General features: G+C 45.5%; 1 protein-coding gene across 2 annotated transcripts; it reads left to right on the top strand.

Annotated features, from left to right (window-relative positions):
• Window positions 1-8,895: 8,895 nt before the first annotated feature.
• LOC104482654 (tubulin alpha-1C chain) lies at window positions 8,896-18,594 on the top strand. Of its 2 annotated transcripts, none has more exons than XM_086765675.1 (5): window positions 8,896-8,964; window positions 12,923-13,145; window positions 15,765-15,913; window positions 17,271-17,951; window positions 18,200-18,594. In XM_086765675.1, the coding sequence occupies exons 1-5, from the start codon at window positions 8,962-8,964 to the stop codon at window positions 18,491-18,493; spliced, it is 1,350 nt and encodes a 449-aa protein (XP_086621801.1). In that variant the 5' UTR covers window positions 8,896-8,961; the 3' UTR covers window positions 18,494-18,594. The 2 variants fall into 2 exon arrangements, with proteins under 2 accessions (XP_086621801.1, XP_086621802.1); XM_086765676.1 differs by lacking the exon at window positions 8,896-8,964 and adding an exon at window positions 9,267-9,394.
• Window positions 18,595-25,786: the final 7,192 nt, after the last annotated feature.

The raw sequence follows: 25,786 nt of genomic DNA, 5'->3' as shown, positions 1-25,786 counted from the left end.
CCGCTACCATCCTCCTCCTCCCAGTTCTATTGCTGAGCATGACCTCATATGGTGTGGGACATCCCTTGGGTCAGTGGGGCTCGGCTGTCCCAGCTGTGTCCCCTCCCAGCTTCTTGTGCACCCCCAGCCCACCCGCTGGCGGGGTGGTGTGAGGAGCAGGAAAGGCCCTGACGCTGCTCGGCAATAACTAAAACATCCCTGCGCTATCAACACTGTTTTCGGCACAAATCCAAACCAGCCCCATACAAGCTACCGTGAAGAAATGTGACTTTTTCCCAGCCAAAACCAGTACAGGATGTGAACTGTTTGCCACATTTGCTAACTGCGCCATCAGCTGACTGGTTTCTTGGTCAAAAAGACCTTGCAGCAAGAAGTCGGTACAGACAGGAATCTCCACCCGCTGGAACGTGAGTGAGCTGGTAGACGGTGCTACTGTGTGACCAGGAGAAGAAGTTTAACTTCGCAGTGGGAGAGATCCAGTGATTTCAATAACCGCCCCCCCCAAAAAAGAGGCCAATCATTGTACCAGAGCAGGACAAGGTATAGTTTCAGTATCAAAGCCAGAAGTTGGTAGGGGAGAACAAAACAAAACATTGTAGGCTAGAGTTTACTCCCAGGTAATGAACAGAACCTGGGCCAAGAAGTTCAACCAGTACAGGCAATACAGTCACCAAAGCCTGACGTAATTTGAGATGGAGGGGTACCAGCAAGCACAGCAACACAAAACTCGCAGTACTGAGAGGGCACTACAAATAGGTGAGTAATTCAGAAGGCCTTTTAATTGCAAAATACAGGAAAAAAAAACAAGTGGGCTTGATGGAGAAGCTGTTTCAGCTTTGACAAATGTCTGATGGAGGTTTGTCACCGCAGGGAAGCAGCACTGTGTGAAAGTCAGGGCTGAGGCAGCATTTAAGACAAGCAGGGGATGGAAGCAGCCCCTGCAACGTGAGCTTGCAGGGAACGAAAAAATAGAGCAGGTAGCCAAGTCCGTGCTGCAGGAGCAGTATTAAAACGGTTGGAAGAGCAAACAATGTAAGATTTAAAAACAGGGAATGTACTTAAGGCCATTAAAAACAGGATCTTATTTAAGGATTACCTACAAGAAGCCATGCTAATAGCACATTGAGGTTACGAAGTCAAACGATCAAGGTAGAGAAAGCTGATATCAGACTTGCTGGTGAGATGGTAATCTCTCTGTACATACTTTCTGCTGCCGTTCTGCTGACTATCACGTAGAAAATCTCTCCAAACAAAAGGAGAGCCCAGCCCTTTGGGGTTCCAATCTGGCAACTCAAGCACGTCCTTCCACCTATTTTGACACTCCCTGCAGGGGGGGACCAGCTATGAACAGGGTATAATCGTATAATTAGAGATCTACCTATTGCACATGTTCAGTGCTCAGGAGAGGAATGATTCCTTCCCTTGTACAAACTGCTCCGGCTACGTCTTCTGCACTCATCGCTCCCATACCTAAGGATTTCCAGCCCATCCAGAACGGGGAGTGTTTAGGTCAGAAATTAATTCAGCTTTGTCTAGTTGGATAGTTTTCAGCTCTAAATGAAAGAGATTTCTTGGCACGCAGCAAACATTCCGAAAACCCTCATGGAGAATCCATGTCCTCCCGTGGAGGTTTGGCCTGAGATCAGTGGATTGAGCATTTCCACCTGTTGTGCATTCTCCCCAAATGGTTCCTCCGTTTGCTGCGTGCAGCCCTTGAGATAAAATGTACAGGTACTGGTGGTGGGAGAAACATCTTGCACTGCAATCAAAGCCTAGCCATTTGAACTGGTTTGCGACAAGATTTGCAGCGTCCCACTCAGACCTGTGCATCCCAGGTGCACCTCCACTTGCACAAGCAGCTGCTTTGCAGGGCAGAGCCTTGTTTGCCTCCTTTTCAACTCGTCGAGGAAATGGAAATCTGCTGCGTGCATACCTCCTGCTGCACGGTGACCTTTCTGTCCCCTGGACATGGCGGCAGGGAGAGGTCTGCAGAGAGAGCTGCAACGGTTTCCGATTTTAAACCAATGCAGTGAAACAGAGTGTTCCATACTGGTTGTGTTCTATCGATTTCCATGATTCATTTAGTTCACATCAATACATTCAGGCAGAAAAGGACACGGTGCTGTCTGCTCACACAGCTGTGGACTGCTGACAACATGGTCCATAAATGGCATCCAGACCTGAATGGCCAGATGAGCTGGTTTAGGCAGCACACGACCGCAGCCAGTGCTAAACCAACTAAAAATCTCATCACACAGCACAGGAAAGTACTGGTTTTCCTCTTTCCTGCTAGCTAGGCTTTACCTGCCATTCCCTTCTCAGCCTAGAGAGAAAAGAAAAAAAAAAAAAAGAACAAAATCCCTGTTTCTCTTCCCCTTCCACTTCTCCAAAAGGCTAACAAAGGTGCTGCCTTACTTGATGTCAGGAACCTTGTCCCTCTCCAACCTCTGCAGAGCTGAGAGTGTATTTTGCAACAGGCAAAGGTCAGGGCTGTGCAAGGGGAGGCCCCGTAAAAGTCCATAGCAAGCTGCCCTAGGCGGGGTGTCAGGCCTAGAGGAGAAGGATTAGACCAGATCAGATGATCCCAAGTGAACTGCACCCAGTGTTGCATAAGAAGATCAAAACAAAACCAAAATACATTAAGAACCCCGTCAAGACAATTTGGAAGGAATTCCTTGCCAACATGAAAGAATACCTATTCCTGTAACAGGACAGGACAGTGAATAACCCAGGAGGAGACTCTGTGCTACCTTCACAGGCCCTGGCAAGGCTTCAGCTGCTTGCAGGGAACGGGGGAGGATAAAACAGACAAGCAAAAACCTGCAGCCAGGTGACAGTTTGGGATGAGAAAATACAGGTCCATGGTTCAGGAATTCTCTGAGACAGGAATCTCTGCATGTGGGGAGAGTATCCTGGGACAGCAATGCTGTTACGCTGGCTCCCTTCTACATGCTCCCCAAGGCATTTGCTACGGGCCACCACGAGAGAAATAACACCGAGCTCAGCAGGTTGTCCTGGTTCTGGCCAGGATAGAGTTAATATTTACCTGAGCTGGGTGGAGAACTGAAGCTGGTAGCCCCTATGGCTGGGATAGTTAACTAATTAGCTAACAGCTGGGGTTAATTTACCCAAATTAGCCAAAGGGCTATTCCATCCCATCTGACATCATGCTCAGTATGTAAGTGAGGAGGGTGCTGAAGGGAGGCCCCCTGCTACTTGGAAGAGACTGGATGTGGAGTTCTGTTGTGAGCTATTGTACTGTATTTGTGTTCCATCACTCTCTTGTTTTCTTCTGTCATTACTGTTAAATTTACTTTTTGTTCAATCTCAACCCGCGTGTTTGGTTTTTTTTTTCCCTGGTTTTCTTTTGTTTGTCAAATCTCCTCCTATTCTCTTGGAGAGTGGGGGGAGTGAGAGAGAGACTGCGTAGTCTGGTCCCCGTTGGGGCTGAACTACGACACAGGTGTATGTCTGACCCAGTGTGACTCTTCTTACATTTGTGTCCTTAGAAATTTCCTCATGTGTATGGTCACCTCAGGATTAAAACATATATCTAAAACCAACCGCTCGTTCTGTGCCACACCGCCAAAACAGCCAGGAAACATTGACAATGCAAAGCGGGACACCACAGCACAAACATTCAGCCCAGCGCTAATTGCTCCTGTATCAGCCTGTGACAGATGCACCCGGGATCAGCACGGACGCGTGCCCTCGCTTGCAACAACCCCCTTGTTGTGCACGCGTCGAGGCGATCAATCCCTCACCCCACCGCTCCATCTCCCCCTCAGTTGAGAGCTCTGCAGCCTGCTGACGAATCAATAACCTCCCAGCTGGCCCCGCGCCGGGCAGGGAAGGGGCCGTTTTTGTGAATCATTAACTACGTTACACCTTCCCTCCCTCTGAAACTCAGCCCTGTCCCCAACACCAACCGTGTGTTTTCCTGGTGCTATGTAATCTGACCTGACCAAGAGAAAACCTGGGTGTTCATTTTGGGAAAAGCGATGTCTGGGAGCTAAGAAAGATTTTAGATGGCAAACGACACAGGGAGTCATGAGCTGGTGGCCATGAAGCCTGCAGCCAGCCACAGCCGTGGCCCGCTGCAATGGCAGAGAGGCGAGAGGAGTGGCAGGATCCGGCCCCGCTCACCTGGGTTATGCAATTCACCGTATCAGAAGGTGAAATCCACGTCTGCAACGTGCTACTTCCTGCTGTAAGCTGCTGCGAGCACGCCACGTCCCTTCGCCAGCTCCCAGCCAACGTCCAGGGTCAGCTCCAGATCTTGCGCCTAGCATTTAAAGTCATTAATAAAATCAATTATATTAGAGACTGGGAGAGTCATTCAGAGCCGCAGAGTAAAACCTGTCAGTGCGGAACAAGGCCCTCAGGCTGATCAGGTACGACTTAAAGTAGAGCAGGAAAAACTGCACTGCCCAGGGGCACGCAGAGTCCCCGTCTCGTCTCACCCTTGTCCACCCTGCTGCTCTGTAGGAATTTTCCAAACAGGCACCTGGATTTGGTTTTCTGGACTTCCTAAGCGAGTCATTTGGGAGGGAGAGTCTCTCTCCTGTGAAAGAGAGGGGCTGTACACTTCCAGAAGGAGCCAGATAGGGTGAAGTACACGGGACTGGGGATGGATTATTTCAAACTGGATGAATTTGCGCTCAGAGAGGAGGAGATGAACCCGAGTACTGAAAAAATGAAGTCTTGGTAAAGCACGGTCCCCATAGCAATGAAATCTGAATGTTTTACCCTAGCTGTACGCATGCAGTCATCAATCCTCACACCCAGAGAAGTTTTCTGTGACCTGGGAATGAGGAGGAGTCAAGACCTCACTGAAATCTGTGCAGCACGTTGCTGTTGTCAGTTTGACTGCAGGAAAACAGTACAGGGAAATCCCAGGTCATCCCAAACCCAGCACAGACAGATACAGGGTTCAGGCTGTCACGTTTATAGGAATTCACTAATGGATGTATGCGCACGAATTATTTGTCCAACGCTTCTCAGAAAGAACAGAAAGCAGGAGTGGTATAGTTGCACATTCAAGTAAATTTAATCCAAAACCCTTGAGAATCCCCAGAGCCACTGTGCAGCTATGAAGACTTTATCACAAATACATAGCAAGTCCAGCATTTTCGGAAAGTATCGTATTCACTGAATCCATGGTACGCTGCCAAGGTCTGTGCTCTGAGGGCCTTGATAGCAATACCAGACATGGAGAAATCCTAGACAAATGTAAAAAAATTCTCATGCTGCATGCAGAAATAATCTTCAGTAGGAAAAGAGAACGTGTTCAAGAAATTTTGGGCAAGTGATAGCCCCTTGGACTTGATATTATTGTTCAGCCAGACTAAATCAAACACATTTCTGTCCCCAAGAAAAGTTTTGCTGAGTATCCAGCGATACAAGCTTCTGTAAGACTGGGTTACTTCTCATCGGTGCATCGACTACGGAAAGGCACACCGAGAGAAAGTCAGCCTGAAGTGCCAACTGCGTGGGCCCCCTGTCTTGATGCCCCTCCTTTCATGCCACAGGAGAAGCACATTGAAGCCTGATGAACGAACCTTTACTGCAGCTGATGCAGCACGACAGAACAGATTTCAGCTGTCCGAGTGGCTGTAGGAAATCTGACAAAGTAGCGTCAAAACCCGATTTTCTCACCAAAGTCTGGCTAATACTTCAAACAGCTGGAGCGGTCCTGGTAAGTCCAGATGAGCAGGGCTAACACAGCTTTTCAGAACTGTCAAAAATCCATTTCCTAATAGCTGTTAGTACAGACCAGGTCATTAGTACAGTAGTTAAGTATGTGAAAAACTGAGTTGAAGCTGGACCAGAGTCAGCCTGGCCTGAATCTCTGATTTTATTTGTCAGCTAAGCTGAAAAGGGTACTCACTGCACTCACAAAATGATACGCTCTTCATTTTCTGCTTTTGCAAGGTGTCTGACCCTTCTAGTTTCATGGTCCTGTAACATTTCGAAAGGAGAATAAAATATTACAGTGTGATTCTGTGCCATTGACAATTCAGCATCTGACCCACTGCTAAACGGGTTTAAAAGTCATGCAATTAAAAAAAAAATCATTATAGGTACTTATTTTCTATAGGTTTTAGAGCTTAGGTCAAACTTTGCTCCTAGGTTGAGGACTTCCTTGGTAATTTGGAAGAGCAGAACCAACTATATCTTTTTGAAGGAATGCATGAAATTCTCGCAGATTCACCTGATGCCAACAATGGGAGGCTTTGAGGAGAAGGGGAAAAAAAAAGAGAACACTGAACTATTTGTAATATAATTGCAACATGTGGAAGAATGAAATCCAATCTGGCCTATTTTCTTTTTTATCCTGCAGGAAAAGGATTCTTAAAGCTGAGTTTGCAAAGGATCAGTCATGTGGTGCTGATATTTTTGTTTCCAACTGAGAAAAGTGCAACAGAAGATAAGAGGAGAAAAAAAAAAAAAGAAAAGACCATTTAACTGCCTTTTTTTTTTCTCCAAAAGGAACTAAAATTGTGTAGCTATTTTCCTCTTTCATCTTCCATTACTAATTGCTATGATGGCTCATGATCACTTCAAGAGTGATCCCTCCCGTGTGAGCATGAACAGCTACAGCTGCGGATTTCGGTTCTGCCTGTCTCAGACAACTGGAACTGTCCTGCTCTTCTTTACCACACAGCTTTGCTAAAGAGCCTGTCTGAGCTAAAGGCATTTGCAGCCAAGGTCAAACCCCAGCAAAGTTAGGCTAAGCAATTAGCATAAAACAAAGGAGATGAAAAAACAGAAAGACAAGTTCTTTCAGGTCGCAGGGCTGACTGGAGCATATTAAAGAGGGTAGCTGGAACAGGGGCGGGCGTTACTACAAGTTTGATGTTGATTGGGTTCTTCAAATATATACCAGCCTGATAGCACTAAGCAAATCCTTTGTGCTTGTTGAGGATTAGATTACATAAAAGCAGAGAAGACTTATTTTTAGAAGACTAATTGCAAAACTGTACGTACTCCCCTGATGGGGGGCTTAGCCACACAGCTTATGGTTCAAAGGAAGTTTTCTGTTCAACACTCACAGTGTACTCAGTGAACAGGAGCAGGAAGAGCTTGATCCTGCTGAAACTTGCTTCTTAATATAGGTACTTGCGTGTGCGATCACCCCCAACCATCCCTCGAGCCCTAGTCAACCTCTCTCCGGTGTGGAGACAGCCGAATTCTCCTAATACAGCGAGCTTAGGACTCTTTTATATCTTATCTGTTTTTCAGCTACGCATTACATTTTGCCTAATTCTTTGGAAAAACAAGTATATCAATATTATTTGTGTATTTTTTTCCCCTTCCTCCAACTCTGTCCTTCTCTCTCAATCCCCTGACCCTTGCTTTCTGGGGGACATTTGCCTTCCTTCTCTGTCAGGAATTCTGAGCGTGCACCCACGCAGGTTTCATTTACACACCCCCATGTTGAAACAATCACAATGAAATTGATAATAGCAATAGCAGCATCCTCTGCAGGCTTTAGTTGTAGGCGTGAGGGAGTTCATCACTTCCCACCACTCGTTCCAGCTGACTGCAGACGCAGCCTGACAGGACTCCACCACACTGGCTTCAAAAGTATCACTTTTGTTTCGGCTGCTCACAGGAATGGATATCTAGACAGGAAGAGGAAAACATGATGTAGTTTAAAATTGTTTCACGTACCTATCCTGCCAGCAAAAGCTGAGCTCAGCAGGGGAAGAAGTGATTTCCTGAAACTGATGCTCGTGCTTCCCTTGAAAGGATGGCGCTCCAGTTATCAAACTTTAGGTGCGTACGCTACAGCAGCTTTCCACCCAAGAAGTATGTTTGGCAATCACATTAATATTTCTATTACTATAACCCTTAGGACACACCACAGGGTTTTTACGCTTCCTGTCTAAACACCCAGCTTGAACTGGGGCGTTTAAACTCCAAGGTACTGATTTCACTAGGATCTACATGGCTTTCCAGATCTGGTCCTTTGGCTTTAAATCCTTTCCATTGCGTGACTATTTATTCTGGGAACGGTCAGGACAAGCACTGCTTTGCCCCCTGACCGTGCAATGGAGCTGTCTCCTCCCTCCACAGGAGGAAAATATGAAGATTTGCCCAGATCTCGCTCTTCCACCCTCAGAGAGGAGCACTCCCCCAGAGCCTGCCTGCAGGCCCGGGGTCTTTACGCGTCCGTGCTGGGAGCCCGGCCTTTGCCTCACGGCCTGGCCGTTTCACTCGCTGCTTGAACTGGACTCAGTGTGCACCGCCGGGCCCAGGAGCCCCTCGGGTGGGAGGCCGAGAGCAGCCGCTCGGCGAAGCCCGGCTCTCGGGGCTCCTTCTCAGGGCAGCCGCGGCCCGGCTCTGGGCTCCCCCGGGCTCCGCCCGCCTCAGGCCTCTCCCGCCAGTGCCAGCGCTGACCACCGCGCCTGCCTCCAGCCAACAGCAGGCCCAGGCCCCTCGGCTGGGCAAAACCGCTCTCCTCTCTGCTCCGCACCGGCTGCTGGCTGCGGGGACAGCGATCCCCGCCCCGGGCCCGCACCGCCCGCCAAGGGACCGGCGAGCGCCGCAGCAGAGCCCCACAGCAAGTCCGAGGAGGGAGGCGCCAGCCTCCGTTGGCGGGAAGACTAAGCCCCGCCTTCTCCCCCGCCCCTGGTTACGAATCAACCAATAGCTAGCGCAGGAAAGTGAAATTCATATCTGCAGTCCAATGGCGCACAGCAGGGCGCATTCCATGCCGCCACTGTCGGACTCCGATTGGGAGAGCGGACAGTCTCGACACGCAGACACCCAATAGCGCTGCGAGGAGGTTACGCCTCCGAGCGACGCATAGCCAATGAGCAAGGAGCGGGGAGCCATCCGCCCCGCCCTCCTCCCTATATAAGGTGTGCCCGGGAAGGGCCGCCGCTTTTGAGGTGCTGCCCAGACCCGTTGCGCGTCTGCCGCTCCCAGCGCTGCCCGCCGCCGGCCCGAGCCATGGTGAGCAGGGGGGCTGGGGCGGGGGGGTTCCCGGCGCCTCTCCGCACTCTGAGGCGGTGTGGGGGGGTGCGGGGAGGCCCCGCCCGTGAGCAGCGGGAAGCGCGGGTCCTCCCCGGCCCGCAGAGCCCGCGGCCGGGCGGGACGGGCTCCGCGCCGGGCCGTGGTCACCGGCGGGCCCCGCTGCCCCGATGGGCCTTCGCGGTGCCGCGTCCCGCCGCGCGGCCTCATCCCAAAATGGTGGCGGCTCTTCCGAGAACATGGCGGCCCGCGGCGGGGAGGCTCTCCCCGGTGTTGGCGGGACCCTCAGCCCCCGGCCGGCTCTGAGGTGGTGGCTCCCGCCCGGGCCCTCCGCAGCAGCGGGGAGCCGGGGCCCGCATCTCCCCGGGCCCCCGGAGCAGGACGGGTCGAGGCGTCCAGCCCGCGCACCGCGGTGAGGGGGGTGAGCTGCTGGGGGGCCTCTACGGGTACCTGTTGAATATAAAAATGGGGGCGGGGGGGGCTTTCTTGGGGGGTGTGGGTGTTCTGGAAGTGCAGGTTGCTGCTTCTCTCCTGGTCCTTGCCCTCGCCTGAGTCAGGTGCCAGCTGTGGTGCGGGGTGGTTTGGGGAGGGCAGGGAATGGGCTGGTGGTGGAGACTTCCTGAAGGACTTTGTGAGGCTGGGTAATAAAGCTGAGGTGGAATGATCTTGTTAAGAGTCAGCCTTGAGGGGATATTTAAAAGGTATGGTAAAGGGCTGGGACATCATAGAGAGGACAGAGTTCAGCGGTTGAGCTGTGCAGCACAAGTGGGAGCTGTCAGCTGGAGTCTTGGACAAGCAGGAGGCCCTTCTCCATGTGAGTGTTTGCCTGGTAGATATCTTTTTGAAGTAAGATCGTGGATGTCAGACGGTTACATGGATTTTTAAAATGTAGCAGACTGCTTCTGTAGGATTGTGAATGCATAGGAAACACTTGTTGCACTGAAATGGTTAGAAGCTAGCAGAATATTGCAGAGATGTATCAAAGTCCTTTTCTTGTCACTCTTCTGTGGGGGGCCCTTTATGGTCTCTTTTTTTAATTAAGTCAAATCAAGAGTGTGAATGCAATGCCTCACCTCTGCAATTGTGATGTGTTGTTGGGCTTGGTCTGAGCTGGTACAGCCATTCTCATGAAACTTGGCTTTCCATCAGCTTCACACAGATGAGGGTGTACTGAAGTACTGTGCTGGAGAGCACCTGGAACCTAGGGTATGGTCCACCAGTCCAGCTGGAGAGAGCTGGGCTTCTTCAGCCTGGCAAAGAGTACAGCAAGGGGCCAACTAGTAGCAGTCTACAACTGCTGAAAGCGCAGTTACGGAAGACAAGCCAGTGCTCTTAAGCTGGGGCATGTCATATAGCAAAAGGAGATAGAGGTAATAGAAACTGGAGAGGTTCAAGGCTGGGAAAAGTATCTGGGATTTTTCGCTGAAATGGGTTCTGTGCTTGAAAATAGCGTATGTAAGTGTGGGAGAGCATTCAGTGTTAACTATTTAATGATCCTAACTTGTGGCTTGAATACAGCACTTAACAGTACTGTTTGTAGTACACATTTAAACCTTGTTACCCCTGAAACTTCCATCAGTGATATGTAAAGACCCCGAATTGCAATGAGTGTAACAGTTCTCTTGCTTGTCTTGAAGATTATACTTTCAAGGCTCAGATTTTGCTCTGTTATACTGTAAGACTTCTGCTGTGAAAAGGCTGCAGAGTAAAACAGGCACTCGTAGTGTCTCACAAGGATTTGTATTTCATTAAATAGCCACATCCTACTTAACGTACTTGGTAGAATTGCAGGAAAGCAGTTGAAAGAAACCTCTCAAATCAGGGCTGACAGCAGCACCAGGCCAGATTTTTGTGACTGACTGTCTTGCCAAGTTCTGCAAATCTCAAGGATGGAGATCCCTTCCTGTGTCTCTGACCAGTTCCAGGGCTGCACCACTCTACTGGGGAAGCTTTTCCTAACACCCAACTCGGATCTCTCAGCATCCTCCTAACATGTGACACACACCCTCCCGCAGAGCAGAGGAGAGACTTGGTGCTGGCCCTGTGTCTCCTTTTGTAGCCTGGCACATTGTTTGCCTTGTTGAGGATGAGAGTGCCCTGTTGAACATTCAGGATGGTTTCTGTGGAGAAAAGACCCCAGGGTCTTTTCAGGAGGGCTGCTTCTTGGTTAATTGCTTCTTTTTACTGATGCATGGAGTTTCTCTGCCCCATGTGCTCAACTTCAGCAAAGTAAACATGCCATGTGTTTAACATGGTGCCTGGAGGACCTGGTCAGTGGCTGAGTTGCCCAAGTTGTACTTTCAAAGACTTAACTTTTCTCTTTGGAACATGATTGTTGTTGCTTTGTGTAGTTTGAAGTAGTGATGCTGGAAAGCTGATCTATAGTCTGATGTCTTCCATGCATTCACCCCGCTTGGGCATGCGAGTCCCTACACACTTCCTTTCAATGACCTTCCCCAGCTGCTTAGGAGCTTCACGAGCAAAGCTGGGATCACCGATAGGACCTCAATACAGATGAGGATCCAGACTGAAGCGGTGGTGTATTTTAGGCCGCATGCTGAAGCTGCTTTTCATCTCACTCTTCTTACAGTGTGTAGGTTGGCTGTCCTCTACCACTGCAGTACCTTGCTGGGCTCAGTGCTTCGGCCTGGAGAGTGATGGAGCAATGGCCTTGGAGAGGAGCAGTGCTGCGGCAGCAGCTTTGAGTGAGGCTGGTTGCAGAGAGGATGTGGATTAGTCTTTGGGAAGCTGTATATCTGAATACACAGCTTGGATGGGGAGCTGAACAGCAACAGTTCTCAGCTGTTCAGTGCTGTGGTTGAGAACAGGTGATGGGTTTTTTTGGCAAATAGATTTTAATTTCTTGGGTTTCCCAAGGAAATCAAAAGGACTGTGCTTCTGCTTTCCTACACTGACTATTGATGTGGACTAGGCAGCTCCAGGTCTTGCTTATCCTGGAATTCTAGGGGACGAATTAATTGTATCATCCAATCATAAGATCTGAATGTAGTTAAATGTGACAGTTATTCAAAACTGTCCTATATGCAGGCTCTTCTAGAATATGTTTAACTCTCTCTCTCACAACTAGAAGTTAAATGTAAAGTGCTGCAGATGAATCAGGAGTTTGGAGATGGTTCCATTGTGGTTTGGCTTCTAATACTCAAAACCCTCTGCTGAAATATTAAGGAAGCTGGGTTTATGTTCTGGACGTCAAAGGCAACTTGGGAATCCATAAACTGGTATAATAGATCTTTTTGCTGACATGAACTATTTTCTACACAGCTTAAATGAGAGAATTTTGTCTAGTGTTAAGGAGTTCAGTGCTTTGCATACAGCAGTGTGATGTGAGGTCTAATGTTCCATATTTGTGAAGCGATATCGAGGGTTTTGTTAAGCAAAGACTTTCTACAGAATGATGAAGTTCCCTAAAGTGATCAGGAGAATGTTTGGGTTTTTTTTTCTGATTTTAGCTCTATTAAACAAAATGGCCCTGGATCTTGTGGAAGGTTTTGCTCCCTCTGGTGGCTGTGCTTTTGTGGCTCCTGGGGCTGGAGTTCGGGGGGTGAAGCTTTTCTGGGCACTTAGGCCAGTGATAGGTGGTGTCATTGGTTTTTCTAAATGTTCACTGTTTGGTATGAAGACAAGCGTTGGCTGAATGATTTGGAAGAGTCAAACTCTTCCTGTCTGGTTGAGGATAGGAACAACAAGGAGTAATGAGTTTGTAAAAAAATCATAGAATGGTTAGGTGGAGGTGGATGATGACTGAAAGAGGCTTCTGTATTCTGTTGTATTTTGTGCCAAATGCCCCTAACACCAAGACAATAAGGCCCATGTTTTAATAGCTTTGCAGTATGGGAGTTCAAGCTGTGTGTGCTGAATGTTTTCTAAACAAGGAAACTGCTGTTTCTGCTGAGTGATCCAATCTTTTCTCTCCGCACAGCGTGAGTGCATCTCAGTCCATGTTGGTCAAGCTGGAGTGCAGATCGGCAATGCGTGCTGGGAGCTCTACTGCCTGGAGCATGGCATCCAGCCCAACGGTACCATGCCAAGCGATAAAACCATCGGTGGAGGTGATGACTCCTTCAACACATTCTTCAGTGAGACCGGTGCAGGCAAACATGTCCCTCGTGCTGTGTTTGTGGACCTTGAACCAGCAGTAATAGGTAAATACAGTGACCTGTGCGAGGGGCTGTGGAGCATGCTGTAGGATTTGATTTCGCTTACACTTTTTTTTTTGCTGAAGGGATCCATTCCTCTAGTCCTGCAAAATGCTTTGAGGCTTTACATTTTCACTATGTAAAGCTCGCCTGCATTTTCTGAGTGATGGAAAATGCTTGGTTTTATGTTCATTGAGACTGGCAAATGTGCGCTCTGGAGCTCTAAAGAATGTAAATATTACTTTCTGCCAGCCTGTGGAATTAAATGGGTCTTCTGAACATGCCTCTTGCTTTTGCTATACAAGGAACTAGTTATAACCTCTTAAAACAATATGGCATAATGTGCACAGCAGTCAACAGGAACCTTCTAAAAAGATGTGCTATGTAGCATTAAGCAGATCTCTTGTACACTGGAATGATTCCTATGCTTTCCCAAAACAATCTTGTACTTTCTCTAGCTTGAATAGTGCTTGCAGAAATGAGTCTCAATTGCTAGCTTAAATTCAGGGACTTCCAAACATGCACTCCAACTTCCTGCTGCCTTTGCTGTCCACTTCTTTCCTGAAAAATCAGTTGTGTCCCCAGCTCTGTCAGCACTGGCTCTTAGCGTTCAGGTGTGATCCCGTGCATCAGCTGCTAACTGATCCCGCAATCTGAGGCACCGGCTACGCTGCCAGCCCAGTGTGAGCTCCCCAGCTTCACAAGACCCTTGTTCTTTGTGTCATGAATCTTGTTTTTGCTCTCACCAATGTGTGTGCCTGAAGTAATTCTACTGGAGCTGGTTTTGTGGCTGAGATTTGGGGCTCTCGTAGAAGAGAAGGTCTGTGTGCTTGTGCAGTTGCTGTGTTTATCTTTCTGCAATACACGGGGTTGGGAAGGGGAGATGAGTGAAAGGCTTAGGCTACTCTTACTCAAACTGTGGGTCTCTTGTAACTTGTTTTCATTGTAACACGCCAAACCACTTTCTGTGGCTAATACAGGAGAATTAACTTCTGCAGGAGAGCAGAAGGCTGTTGGAGACATCAAAGGTGGGAGTGCTGGACTGTTAACTTTGAAATGGGCCGAAGCACTTATATGCTTATAGCTCCATGAGCTGCTGCAGGTCTGGCTCTGTTTTCTTGAGCCTCCTGGCTGTTGCTTCCTCTGCTGCTGGCCAGGTGGTGGCTCTCGGCAACCAGAAAAGGCTCAGAAATGAGGTGAGGGAGAGCAGGTGGCAAAGCTCTCACCTTGCCTCTGGGGATGAGTAGCTGGTGAGTCTTGGGACAAATGGTAGAGGTAGTGTTCCAGCGCTTGTTAATGATGCAAGTGTAGTACGGGGAGATGGGCAACAGGCTGTCATATGAAATGCTTGGAAATCGTAAAAAAAAGTTGGTTTTCTGTTAAAGGTTACATTGTGCCTTTCTAGGAGCTAGCCTTCTTCCTTTATTGCTGCCCTGCTTATGTGAAAATTAATCCAGTTTCCTGGGCGGGGCTAGCATGACTCTTCACATTCATGCAGCATGTCCCTCTGCACTGTGTTTATGAAAACAACCAAACCTTTATTGTGCATACAGCAGCTCTGTAGCTGCTGTGTGTGTACGCCAGGGATTTCTGGAGCTTCCAGATCAGTGCTGCTCTTGGTGAAAGCAGCAGAGCTGCTGTACATATACACTAGGTCTGTGGATGTGGTAAAATAACCATCAAACTTTCCACCAAGAAATAGGGCAGTTGCATGTCTGGGAATTCAACACAAGTGTCTTTAAAAATCTACCCCAGATAGACTTAAAAACATGAAGAATAGCATGTCCAGGGGAAAGCTTGGTTTAGGTGTCCTCTAAATGCTTAAATGCTTTATTCCAGCACACTTTAATAGTCCAATGACTGATCATTGGAGAGCTCTTTGCTTTCCACCTGATTTTAATTAAAGGATGCAATACTGCATTAGTGTACAACTCAAGAACGGCTTGAGATAAACCAGGGCAAAGCTATGATGAGTGTCTTTGTACCTTTGCGGTAGACCAGAGCTTTAGCCTTGTAGCTGTAAGTACGATTTTCTGACAACTAGTGGAGATAACTCAGATTCTCCAAATCTGTGGCTGGTGGGGGATGCTGCGTATTCATTTGCACAGGTTCTTTTTGTAACACAGCCATTTGTGCTGGAGCTTACAGCTCAGTATTTGAATAGCTGAATATCTCTACCTTGGCAGAAAGTACAACGAAGGGGACAAGCAAGCAGTGTAGGCTCTGCCCACAGCTGCAGAAGCAATAAGGCAACATCCTGGAGGGCTTTGAAAATAAGAGGGGGAACCAGTATTTCAGGTGATGGTCTGCAAAGTGGGCCTTAAGTTGTCTTAAAGTGTGGAAGAATTATTCTGCTGGTACAGTCAGCTTTTAAATTGCTCTGGCAGGTCAAAAATTTAAACTTATGTGTAAAAAGGGACAGTTTCATAGGCAGTAACTCCATTTTTTTGGGTATTCAACATTTAGACTGTACTAAGTATTGTCACCTACTGATAGGTAGAAATCAAGCTGCTTTCTATCTGTAAGAGTTTAGGTACCTTATTCTAGACACCTTCAGAAGTTTCAAAAACCTGGTCTACATAGAAAACTAGCTAATTATAAATAATATTCATTTTGTCTCCCCAGATGAAGTTAGGAACGGGACATACAAGCAACTATTTCATCCTGAACAATTGATATCTGGTAAAGAAGATGCTGCAAATAACTATGCTCGAGGTCATTACACAGTTGGGAAGGAGATAATTGATCTAGTTCTAGAGCGTATCAGGAAACTGGTAAGACTTCTCTTCACTGAAGGCTCTCAAACATCTTTATCCTGTTTTACAGAACTTGGAAATCAGGTTGTCAAAAATAGAGACCTATAAATTGTGCTTCAATTTATTCCATAGTAGGAGAATCTGTGGCTTAGTTTGCATCTGTTTTCATTCTTAGCCAGCTGAGAATGGTTGGATTATTCCTGTCAGGCATGACTTTCAAGTGGCCTAAAATGTTGATGAGATGCCCAAAACTTTAGTTTTATGTTGAAATTCAGAAAGCCAGGACTAAGAATTCCTATTTGCATAGTTCCAACTAGAGACCCATTCCAGCAGGAACTCTTGCAAGGAAGTTTAAACAGGAGTGTTTGCTTTTGTAGCTTAAACTTCTGTTTGCATTTCCTGCTGTTATAATTTCTGAATTAATTTTATAGTCACAACAGTAGAAAAGGAATAAATATCAGTATGTTGGAATGTTTCAGACTCCCTAGTACTTTGATCATGTCGTAAATTCATGAAGATATCAGCTTAGAGGGTTAGAGTTCCCTTTTTAGGGCTGCCTAGCATGCACTTCACCAAATCTGTGTCACAAAGGTAAGGAATTCTCATTGTACAAAAAAAATCTAGGGTAAACCGCTGGTGCTTTAATACAGAACGCTAAATGAATCTTACTGAAAAGTGTACCTCGTGCAGATCAAAACTGGTATTATTCTCAACACTTGGCTGCCACTGTCTCTAATTAAAGCTAAGATAAGTTTGCAGCAGGCTGTACTTTGACCTGAAAAATATGGCTGTAATTTCTTTTTACAAGCTGTTGGAAGTCCCTGTCAGTGTTGGGAATCAAGCGAAGCATCATGTGGCACTTCTTTCTGAGGACAAGGCAGTCTAATTTCTTCATCTGAGAACACTAAACTGGAATGGCAGCATAATACATTTTGACAGCTCACTTCCCTGAACTGAGTTACGTGCCTGCAACTCCTACAGGATTATAGCAATAGTTCTGGGACAGAATTACTCCATTTTTGTGCAGGTAGAGAATGTCAATTCAGTATAAAGGGTAGATGGTCTGTAATTCTTTAAATATTACTGTTTTTCATCATTGTTAGTGGCCTTGGCTTGAGAATTAGGGGTAGGGGAAGTTTTGAGGTAGTAATTTGAAGTGGAGAGGTCACTCTCCAATATGTAGGGGGGTTAAAATAGCCAAGAATACAATGGCTTTTATGGGGCAGTTCCTTCTATCAGTGGATGAATCAGATTCAGTATTACCCTCCTGAAATGTGAACTGTATGTGCCAGAATTCAGCGTTATCTGTCTTGAGCTTGCTTTGGGATTCTTAATGTCTGCACAACTGCTTTAACACATGTATTTTCTCTTTCAGTCTGACCAATGCACTGGCTTGCAGGGTTTCCTGATTTTCCACAGCTTTGGGGGAGGCACTGGCTCAGGTTTTACTTCTCTGCTGATGGAACGTCTGTCAGTTGACTATGGGAAAAAGTCAAAATTGGAATTTGCCATCTACCCTGCACCACAGGTCTCGACAGCCGTTGTTGAGCCGTACAACTCCATCCTGACTACCCACACCACTCTGGAACACTCCGACTGTGCCTTTATGGTTGACAATGAGGCCATCTATGACATTTGCCGTAGGAATCTGGACATTGAACGCCCGACCTACACCAATCTCAATCGCCTCATTGGTCAGATAGTCTCTTCCATTACTGCTTCCCTCAGATTCGATGGTGCCTTAAACGTGGATCTTACTGAATTTCAAACTAACTTGGTGCCTTACCCTCGTATCCACTTCCCGTTGGTAACATATTCCCCAATTATTTCGGCAGAGAAAGCTTATCATGAGCAGCTCTCTGTGTCGGAGATAACCAATGCTTGCTTTGAGCCATCCAATCAGATGGTGAAGTGTGACCCTCGCCATGGCAAGTACATGGCCTGTTGTATGCTGTATCGTGGGGATGTCGTCCCCAAGGATGTCAACGCTGCTATTGCTGCTATCAAAACCAAGCGCACAATCCAGTTTGTGGACTGGTGCCCTACTGGCTTTAAGGTAAGTCTCAGTTACAGCGTGATTGTTTTAACAGACTTCTCATTCGCTGCTGTGGGCTTATGAGGTATATTTTCACATGAAGATGTTCTGTAGGTACTGGATTTGTGTTTTAAGTGGAGATTTAAGTTCTTACACAGAGCTGTTTTTCTTGGGAATGAAATATTTTATTCAACTACTGTCTGACTTTTTTGATTGTAGTCACTCTCAAATGCTACAAAAGCTCATGGTCTCTTCTGCTTCTTGTGTAGGTTGGCATCAACTACCAGCCACCGACAGTGGTTCCCGGTGGTGACCTAGCCAAAGTCCAGCGGGCAGTGTGCATGCTGAGCAACACTACAGCCATTGCCGAGGCGTGGGCACGTCTAGACCACAAGTTTGATCTGATGTATGCCAAACGCGCCTTTGTTCACTGGTATGTTGGAGAGGGGATGGAGGAGGGGGAGTTCTCGGAGGCTCGGGAAGATTTGGCTGCACTTGAGAAGGATTATGAAGAAGTGGGCACAGACTCAATGGATGGAGAAGATGAAGGTGAAGAATACTAAACTCAACAAAAGTGAATTGCAAGTGTTTGCCATTTTACTGCCTCTTCAGTAGCAGTGTAAATCTTGTTAAATAATTGGAATAAACTTCTTTAATCAAGACATTTGGTAGTGTCTAAACCCTGTACGTTCATTAACTATATGCAAATAGTCGGTATTCCAGGAGATAGAATTTTTCTGAGAAAGATAGCTGAATAAAATAATCATGCTATAGTTAGATGAGTTCTTGTCCTTAAGGCATTGCAAATTGAAGAGCTAACAGTGCACATTTTCCCCCAGAATACAAGGCTAGAATGTGCCTGAGCTTCTTCTGAAGGATTAGTTAGCTACATTTTTTCAAGGCTCTATAGCTGGTGTCACAAGAGGCAACAGGAACTAACTGTATTCCCCGTAAGAAAAGATGCAACACCTTTAAAACCAAAGGCTTTTGAGTTAGTTTTCTACTCTACTCAGACTTAGCATGGGCCATAACTTAGATGCTGCAATGTGGAAGGGGAAGAGATGTCCAGAAAGGGTGTGCCATAGCACGAGGAGCCTGCTGCTCCTCTGTCAGGACCTGTGTGGTTGTTGCCCTGGTGCTGCTTTGCCCTCCCAAAAAAAGGAACTGCAGTCCCTGACAGCTTTCTGTGGAGTCAGCCTTTTTCCTAAAGCTGTCTGGAACAAAATCTCTAGGTTAGCTGGCCAGGGTTAAATGCTAGTTTTCCCTAAAACTAATTCTCTTGCAGAAGCTGTTAGTCCATGAGTTTAGATATGCAAATGACCATCCTTCCTTCTGCCTTCCATGTAAACTGCTGCAACAGGAGAGGATTTGGCTAATCAGATTATCTTCAGATGTGGGCAGCCTCTGTATGAAACATGCTACTTGGTCTGGGTGGGTGTTTGGGGACATCGGGCACTGATCTGTGTGCCACATAACCTGACTATTTCTAACTCTGTCGTGGAGCTGGGTGACTCCCCCGGAAGTAGTAAGAGTGGAATAGGCAAATATGTTGAGATGACAACTGAATACTGAATGTGCTTATAGGATACTGAAGTCTGACTCCAAGACTAGATGAGCTGGAGAATTCCTCCCTGTCAACCTTATTTGTATTCCTTCTGATTTAATAGTGGAGCATGATTCAGGCCAAGCTTTGAAGCCTGAAGCTGATAAAGACGCACATACCTGCTGAGCAGGAGGCTTAGCTGTGGTATGAAAAATGCCTGAACTTCTGTGTGGGAAACCTACAGTACTCGGGTAGTGCTGCAGTATTTGACATCAACTCAGGGTGGGAATCTTTCCCTAACCTCACTTTTAACTGTGATGCGTGTGCTTATTCTACTCGGTGGGGGTATCACTTTTAATTTAGATTCACAGGCTGCTGCTGTTAATTGGAAGTCTAACAAAATAGCCTGGGCTGCGTGGGCTGACCAGTAGCTTGCTTAGGCTGAAAAACAACTTAGTAATTCAGGACAACAGGTTATGTTCTTGCAGCCATTGGGTTGAGCCAATCTGATCTGAAATTAATCTAGCTTATTGGAGATGGATGTTAACAATTTTATATAGATGGGGAGAACAATCTTCAGGCTTTATAACCTAGCTGAGCTCCTCGGACTGTCAGCCCTGGTCTTGTGCAGAATACACAAGTAAATTATACTTCCTGCCATTCAGCATAGCTGAGCATGTCTGAATTTTCAGTGAGTTTCTCATTTGCTTTTGCTTGTTTTTTATGTTCCAGGGTAGACATAAGTGTAGAGTATGTCAAGTCCTGTTGACTTATTTTCTTACTGGATGATTAAACAAATGTGGTAGGCATAACCCCAGAGACAGTCAGTCGTTGCAAGACTTTTCAGTGCATACATTCAGACTTCTAATGTACTGGCAATGCCCACAAAAGGAATATGCAAAGAACTGTTTCATGCCTTGCAGGTGTCTAGATCTTCAGTGCGAGATCTTGTACTACTAGCAGGTCAAGAATGCTGTGTGGCCACAAGTGCCAGCACCATAATTTCCTTCAAAAGTTATGTGTATGAGGGGATTGTGTAGGAGTGGATTTCTGAACTGACCTTCAGTGTGATCTTCTAGCAAGTACTTGGCTCTTCTGTGATTTTTCATTTTGTTATTTGAGGCTGGCATGCTCTGTTTCCTGCTGATATTGGGTTTTTTTACCATATGTGTGGATTACCCTTATTTAGAACACTGCTGCTTATGTGATGGGAATTGGTTTGCAGTGTGTCAAAATGTTTTATCCAGGCATGTACAATGATGAGTCTGCATGTGACAGCACTCTGTAGCATCCTCGTAAAAGGCTTGTACATATTGAATGCTCAGCTCTTTGAAAAACCTTGAACTGACTAGGGAATCTCATTCAATGTAGGCATTAGATTTGAGATGCATTATGCTTTTAATTTTTAAAAATAACATGTAATGCTACTTTAAGATGGTAAGCTGAAACACAAGCAAGATTTGACAAGAGATGCTATGTCACTTGTTAGCTATTGGGCTGATGCTGAAACCTCATTATACATTCTCAGCCTACATCATACTCATTTTTTTAATATTAGTATTAAGAAACACTGTTGCATTAGTTAGTGGGCAGTCAGCTCTCAGTGTAGGCATCTGCATACTGAGCTAAGATAAGATAGTGAGGTTTTTTTATCAGATATGAAGCCAAGATAATTACAGCAGGAAAATCCAGCTAGAACTGCTCTTGCTTCAGCTAGCTGCAGAAATCCTTAAACATGTTGTTGTTACTAGCTGTGTGGTTGATTAACAAATGAGTGGTTCATCTGTTTTCTAAAATGTGGAGGAGATCCTGTACTGAATTAAAATTTGTGTAAGAGAATACCTAAAACTGGCAGAGATTAGCCGTCGCTTCAAAGAAAATGCTTTCTTGGCACTCTGAAAGCCTTTAATTCTAAACTTCAAGTGCATGTTTTCTTTGGTAAGAAAGCCCTGTACTTCTGCTTTGAAAAGTCATGTGCCTACTTGCACTGGCAGAAATGCAAGTATTATCTACTGGTAACTAAATATATCTTTACCTGTGTGGTGACACAGCTTTCTCCAGTATTGAGATTGGCAACTAACAGCTATCGCCTGGTACAGAATAACTGCTGTGACTCATTAAGTGCAGGAGGAGGAAGTGAGCTGGAGCCCGTGGTGCATTGGTATGAACTTTGCTGTAAATTGCTGGTCCTGTCTGTAGGATCTGTTGTAAGGTGGTTCTGGTGCCATTCCAGGGGAATGCAGTGCAGCACAATCCGATTTCCACCCACTCTGCCCTCTGAATAAGCAATAGGAATACCTTTTAATGTGTTAATGTCTGTGTTATACATATAACTATGTACATTTCTAACTTCTATAGTAACCATGCCACAGTGTAATTGTATGATTAAAATCTCTGGTTTAGCTTTATGGATGGTATAGATAACACAGGCATACAACTGCAAATGTTTCCGCCTTCCTACAGAGGAAATTTTTCTCAAATAAAATTCAGAAAGGGCTTTTGTGCCTCATACTTTGAACCCTGTCAGACAGATAACATGCACTTTAGCAACCTGTTGCTGAAAAGCATGAACTTGTTTAGGAGAGCATAGCTCTCTTGGGGTTAAAATTGAGGTATTAATTGAAAGTGAGTAGAAAAACAATAGGGTGACTCTGATTCTGGTGGAAAAAGTAGAGGTAAGATTGCAAATTGTACTGCTCTTGGCAGTGTTTTAGGAAAACAGCCTGGAGAAGAGGAGGTTCCGGGGAGACCTGAGAGCGGTCTTCCAGTACCTCAAGGGGGCCTACAAGAAAGATGGGGAAAGGCTGTTTAGTAGGGCCTGTTGCGATAGGATGAGAGGTAATGGTTTTAAAATAGAGGGGGGTAGATTTAGATTGGAAATGAGGAAAAAATTTTTTACGATGCGAGTTATAGAACACTGGCCCAGGTTGCCCAGAGAGGTGGTGGAGGCCCCATCCCTGGAAACATTCCAGGCCAGGTTGGCCGGGGCTCTGAGCAACCTGATCTGGTTGGGGATGTCCCTGCTCCTTGCAGGGGATTGGACTAGATGACCTTTGAAGGTCCCTTCCAACCCTAACCATTCTATGATTCTATGAAAATACAAAGCATTATCTGAAAAAACAGATAATATGACTTGGTAGTAAAGAGTCTCTGGCTCTACCTTCTGCCTTTCTCCACAGTGTCATAGTGAGGAGTCAGAACAATGTCTCATGGGCAGTTTAGAGTGATTTCTTGTGAAAAATTTGAGGAACTAGTAAAAAAGCTAAGGGAATAGCAGTGTTGATTCATTACCTTGTAAACATGCTGCTGTGAACGTGCATGTAGTTTGATTGCCTTGTCCCAAGCCTTCAGTCTTGTTAGGCCTTTTGTTGACATACTGCTGCTACTCCAGCAAATTCTGAAGAGAAGACAGGAAGATGTCTTTCTGCCCTTTTAGTCAAATCTGCCTGAACACTTTAACAGTGGAGACCTTGATGTCTGAAAGATAATGCTGCTAATGTGCTGCCCCATGCCGTTCTCTCCTGATGTTTTAAAATGCTTGTATTTCTGCAAATAAAACTTTATTTGCCTTTGCACAAGGTCATCTTTTCTTTAGTGTAGGAGATACTTCACAGAAGCAAGACTGCAGTTGTCACTGTCTAAATGCAGAGCTATTTTAATGTAATGGGATGGCTTTTTCACTTTCCCTGCTGAAGTACTGGAACAGCCTAAGATTCAAATCACTTTGCAGATTTTTCAGTCCATGCATTCATACCTTTGAATTCATTTCTTTTACAAGCCTTAAAAGTTTAGGAAGAAAAATCAGCTAGGCTACCAAATGTAGAGATACCATATCTTGTATTGGATCTGCGAGTTACCAGAGGTGGGGAAGAACAGAGGAAGTGTAATTGAGGCTCCTCTCAGGAGTAGGATACTGGATTAGGTGACTCCTGATCTCACCAGTTCTTACATTATGTTTATAAGGAATTATTTCAAAAGAAAAGATGTTTTTATTTCAAAAGAAAAGATGTTTTTTATTTGAACTATGAAAACAGGGACTGAGCTTATAAACAAGTTCAGCAGTAAAGAGCTGAGGAACAATTTTCCATCATATTGCAGAACTCAGAAGTGCTGTAGGGTTTTTCTGTGTATTGGCAAGGTGATAATGATTAATCCCATCCTCCTATCTTGATCTGAACTAGAGGGAAGACTAACTATGTAACTTCCAGACTGTGCAAAGACTTTGATCTACAGATTTCCTCTAAAAGTTGGGCAAGGAGATTAAAGGTTTATAGTCTCAGCTGGCTATTAATGTAAAGAAGGAATGAGCATGATGAAGTGGGAGAAATTACATTGCTCTGAAGGTATTGCAGGTGCTGGCTGACAAGAGGCTGAGAAATACTGGGAGACTAAAAAAAAAAAAATGAAAAAAGGGTAAGTCACATGAGGAATGGTGTGTTTTGTGGAGCTTTTCAGTGACCTGAGTTGGTTAAAACCCAGGCTCTTCATCTTTCTCATGCTATGTGCCTGTCCACTGGCTTTCTGAAGACTCTACTTTCCATGGCCAGCTTCATGTGACATAAAACAACTTGCTTAAAGATATTCTTAGTTCTTGTGATACTGTCCTGTTTCCTCAGTGACCTTTTTTAAAAATCTTCCAGTCATTTTTCAGAAGCATGTTTCACAGTTCCTCTGCAGCATTGTTTTGGTTTCCTGGTCTGCGTCAAGAGCTTGAAGTACTTGTACACAAAAGCTGAATTCTTTTCAAATGCCTGCTAGAAAACACTAGCTGTAAATACACAGTGTGAGGGTGTAGAAAACATTCCAGAAACATTTAAGTAATACTTCTAAAAATATTTAACATAGATCATTAGAAATTTAGGAAGTCTTAAGTGAATTGCTCTTTCTGAGAAAGAAAGGAAGTGCATCTCAGTCCCTTTAAAATGAAGTACCGCAGCCCCCTAGGTGAGCTGAGTTCCGCTTTAAGGTCCACCCCAGGCTCCCTATGGGGTACCAGTAAGTGTTTGTGAGTGGGTCTCAATTTTGGCCCAGTAGGCAACAGTAGTTATGTTCTGTCAGCTGCAAAACTGACCTGTTTTCGAGGCTGAGGGAAGAACAAGGGTTTAAGCCTTTGTGGGTTTCAAAAAGTGAGAAGGGAGTCCTGATCATAGCCAGGAATATTTAAACTCACTTTATAAGATCGGGACTGGAGATCAGATGGTCATGGAGAAGTTGTAAAGTTGTCTTAAATTTTTTTTCCAGGCTTGAGTTTCTGTCCATATGGATACAATCAGAACTCCAGAAAGGCTGTCCCAAATGTGTTGCATTAATGATAGTTAGGCATTTCTCCCACTTCAGCTTTCTTACCTTCTGGAGGTGATAGGTGATGTTTATTACACTGTGTTGAGGGCCTGTTTACAACTCCTCCTAAAGAGCTGCAGTTTTTGTCTCTAAATAGTTTAGGACTGAAATGGTGAGATGCTGTTGCTGGTCTCTGCATACTGCTACTTAAACCTCTGCCAGCTTTGCTGCCCAGGCAGTTCACTGAACAGAGATGAGTGAAGGAGATACCGAAGCAGTTCATAACTCTCCCAAACTCTGTGCCTTATGTTTGGTGGGTAAGACTACTTTTTTCCAAACATTACACCTGAAAAAGTGAGTTACCTGTTGTCTGAGCTAGGTGCACTAGGATTCTTTTGCAGTATCAAGAGGATTAGGGGAAAGAAGATAACAGGAGCAGGGGATTTTCTTCTGTCCATTCTAGATGGTAACGTTAGAATTAAGTGAATTTCCTGAAGTGCCTGTTGAAGGCCTAAGGTGTCACGTCCAGAACTATAAATTTAAACTTCTGCAGAACTTCAAATGGGACAAATTCCTCTGAAGTGGCTCAGACTTTGAGAATCTGTTCTTACTCTGCAGTTTTAACCTGCCATTTCTGTGAATTTCTTTGACAATGACCTCTACGGGGTTACCGGTTGTCAGTGTTCAAGATTTTTAGGTTTTTTTTTTAAATGTCTACTGTGAGTGGCTTGTTGCAATGCTTCAAATTAGGGATGAATTCCAAGCAGTGTTCTCCAAGAAGGCCACCAAAACCTTAAGCATCTTCATTTTACTTTTTATTTTATTAGAGCTCTGTGGCTACAACTGTCGAATGCGTTTCATAGTCTTACATCATTACCACTTGCAAAAGCTACTCTAGAGTCGGTTACACTGAGAGTAGAGATCTTGTGGCTTTTCAGTTATTTCAAAACCCAGTTTGTAGAATCTGCCTTAGGTGATATGCTGCTGGTATGCATTGTTTGGAAGAGATGCTGCTGTACCATTCTGAGCCTGG

The sequence above is a fragment of the Chlamydotis macqueenii genome, chromosome 23 (assembly GCF_036417535.1).
Source record: "Chlamydotis macqueenii isolate bChlMac1 chromosome 23, bChlMac1.mat, whole genome shotgun sequence".
Taxonomy (NCBI): domain Eukaryota; kingdom Metazoa; phylum Chordata; class Aves; order Otidiformes; family Otididae; genus Chlamydotis; species Chlamydotis macqueenii.
The sequence above is the reverse complement of the archived record's forward strand: the minus strand, read 5'-3'. Positions and strand labels throughout refer to the sequence as shown.

Excerpts from the sequence above, each read along its gene's own strand:
- LOC104482654 (XM_086765675.1), top strand. Across the intron at positions 13,146-15,764 it reads CCTTGAACCAGCAGTAATAG|ATGAAGTTAGGAACGGGACA; the intron begins GTAAATACAGTG and ends TTGTCTCCCCAG. Across the intron at positions 15,914-17,270 it reads TAGAGCGTATCAGGAAACTG|TCTGACCAATGCACTGGCTT; the intron begins GTAAGACTTCTC and ends TTTCTCTTTCAG.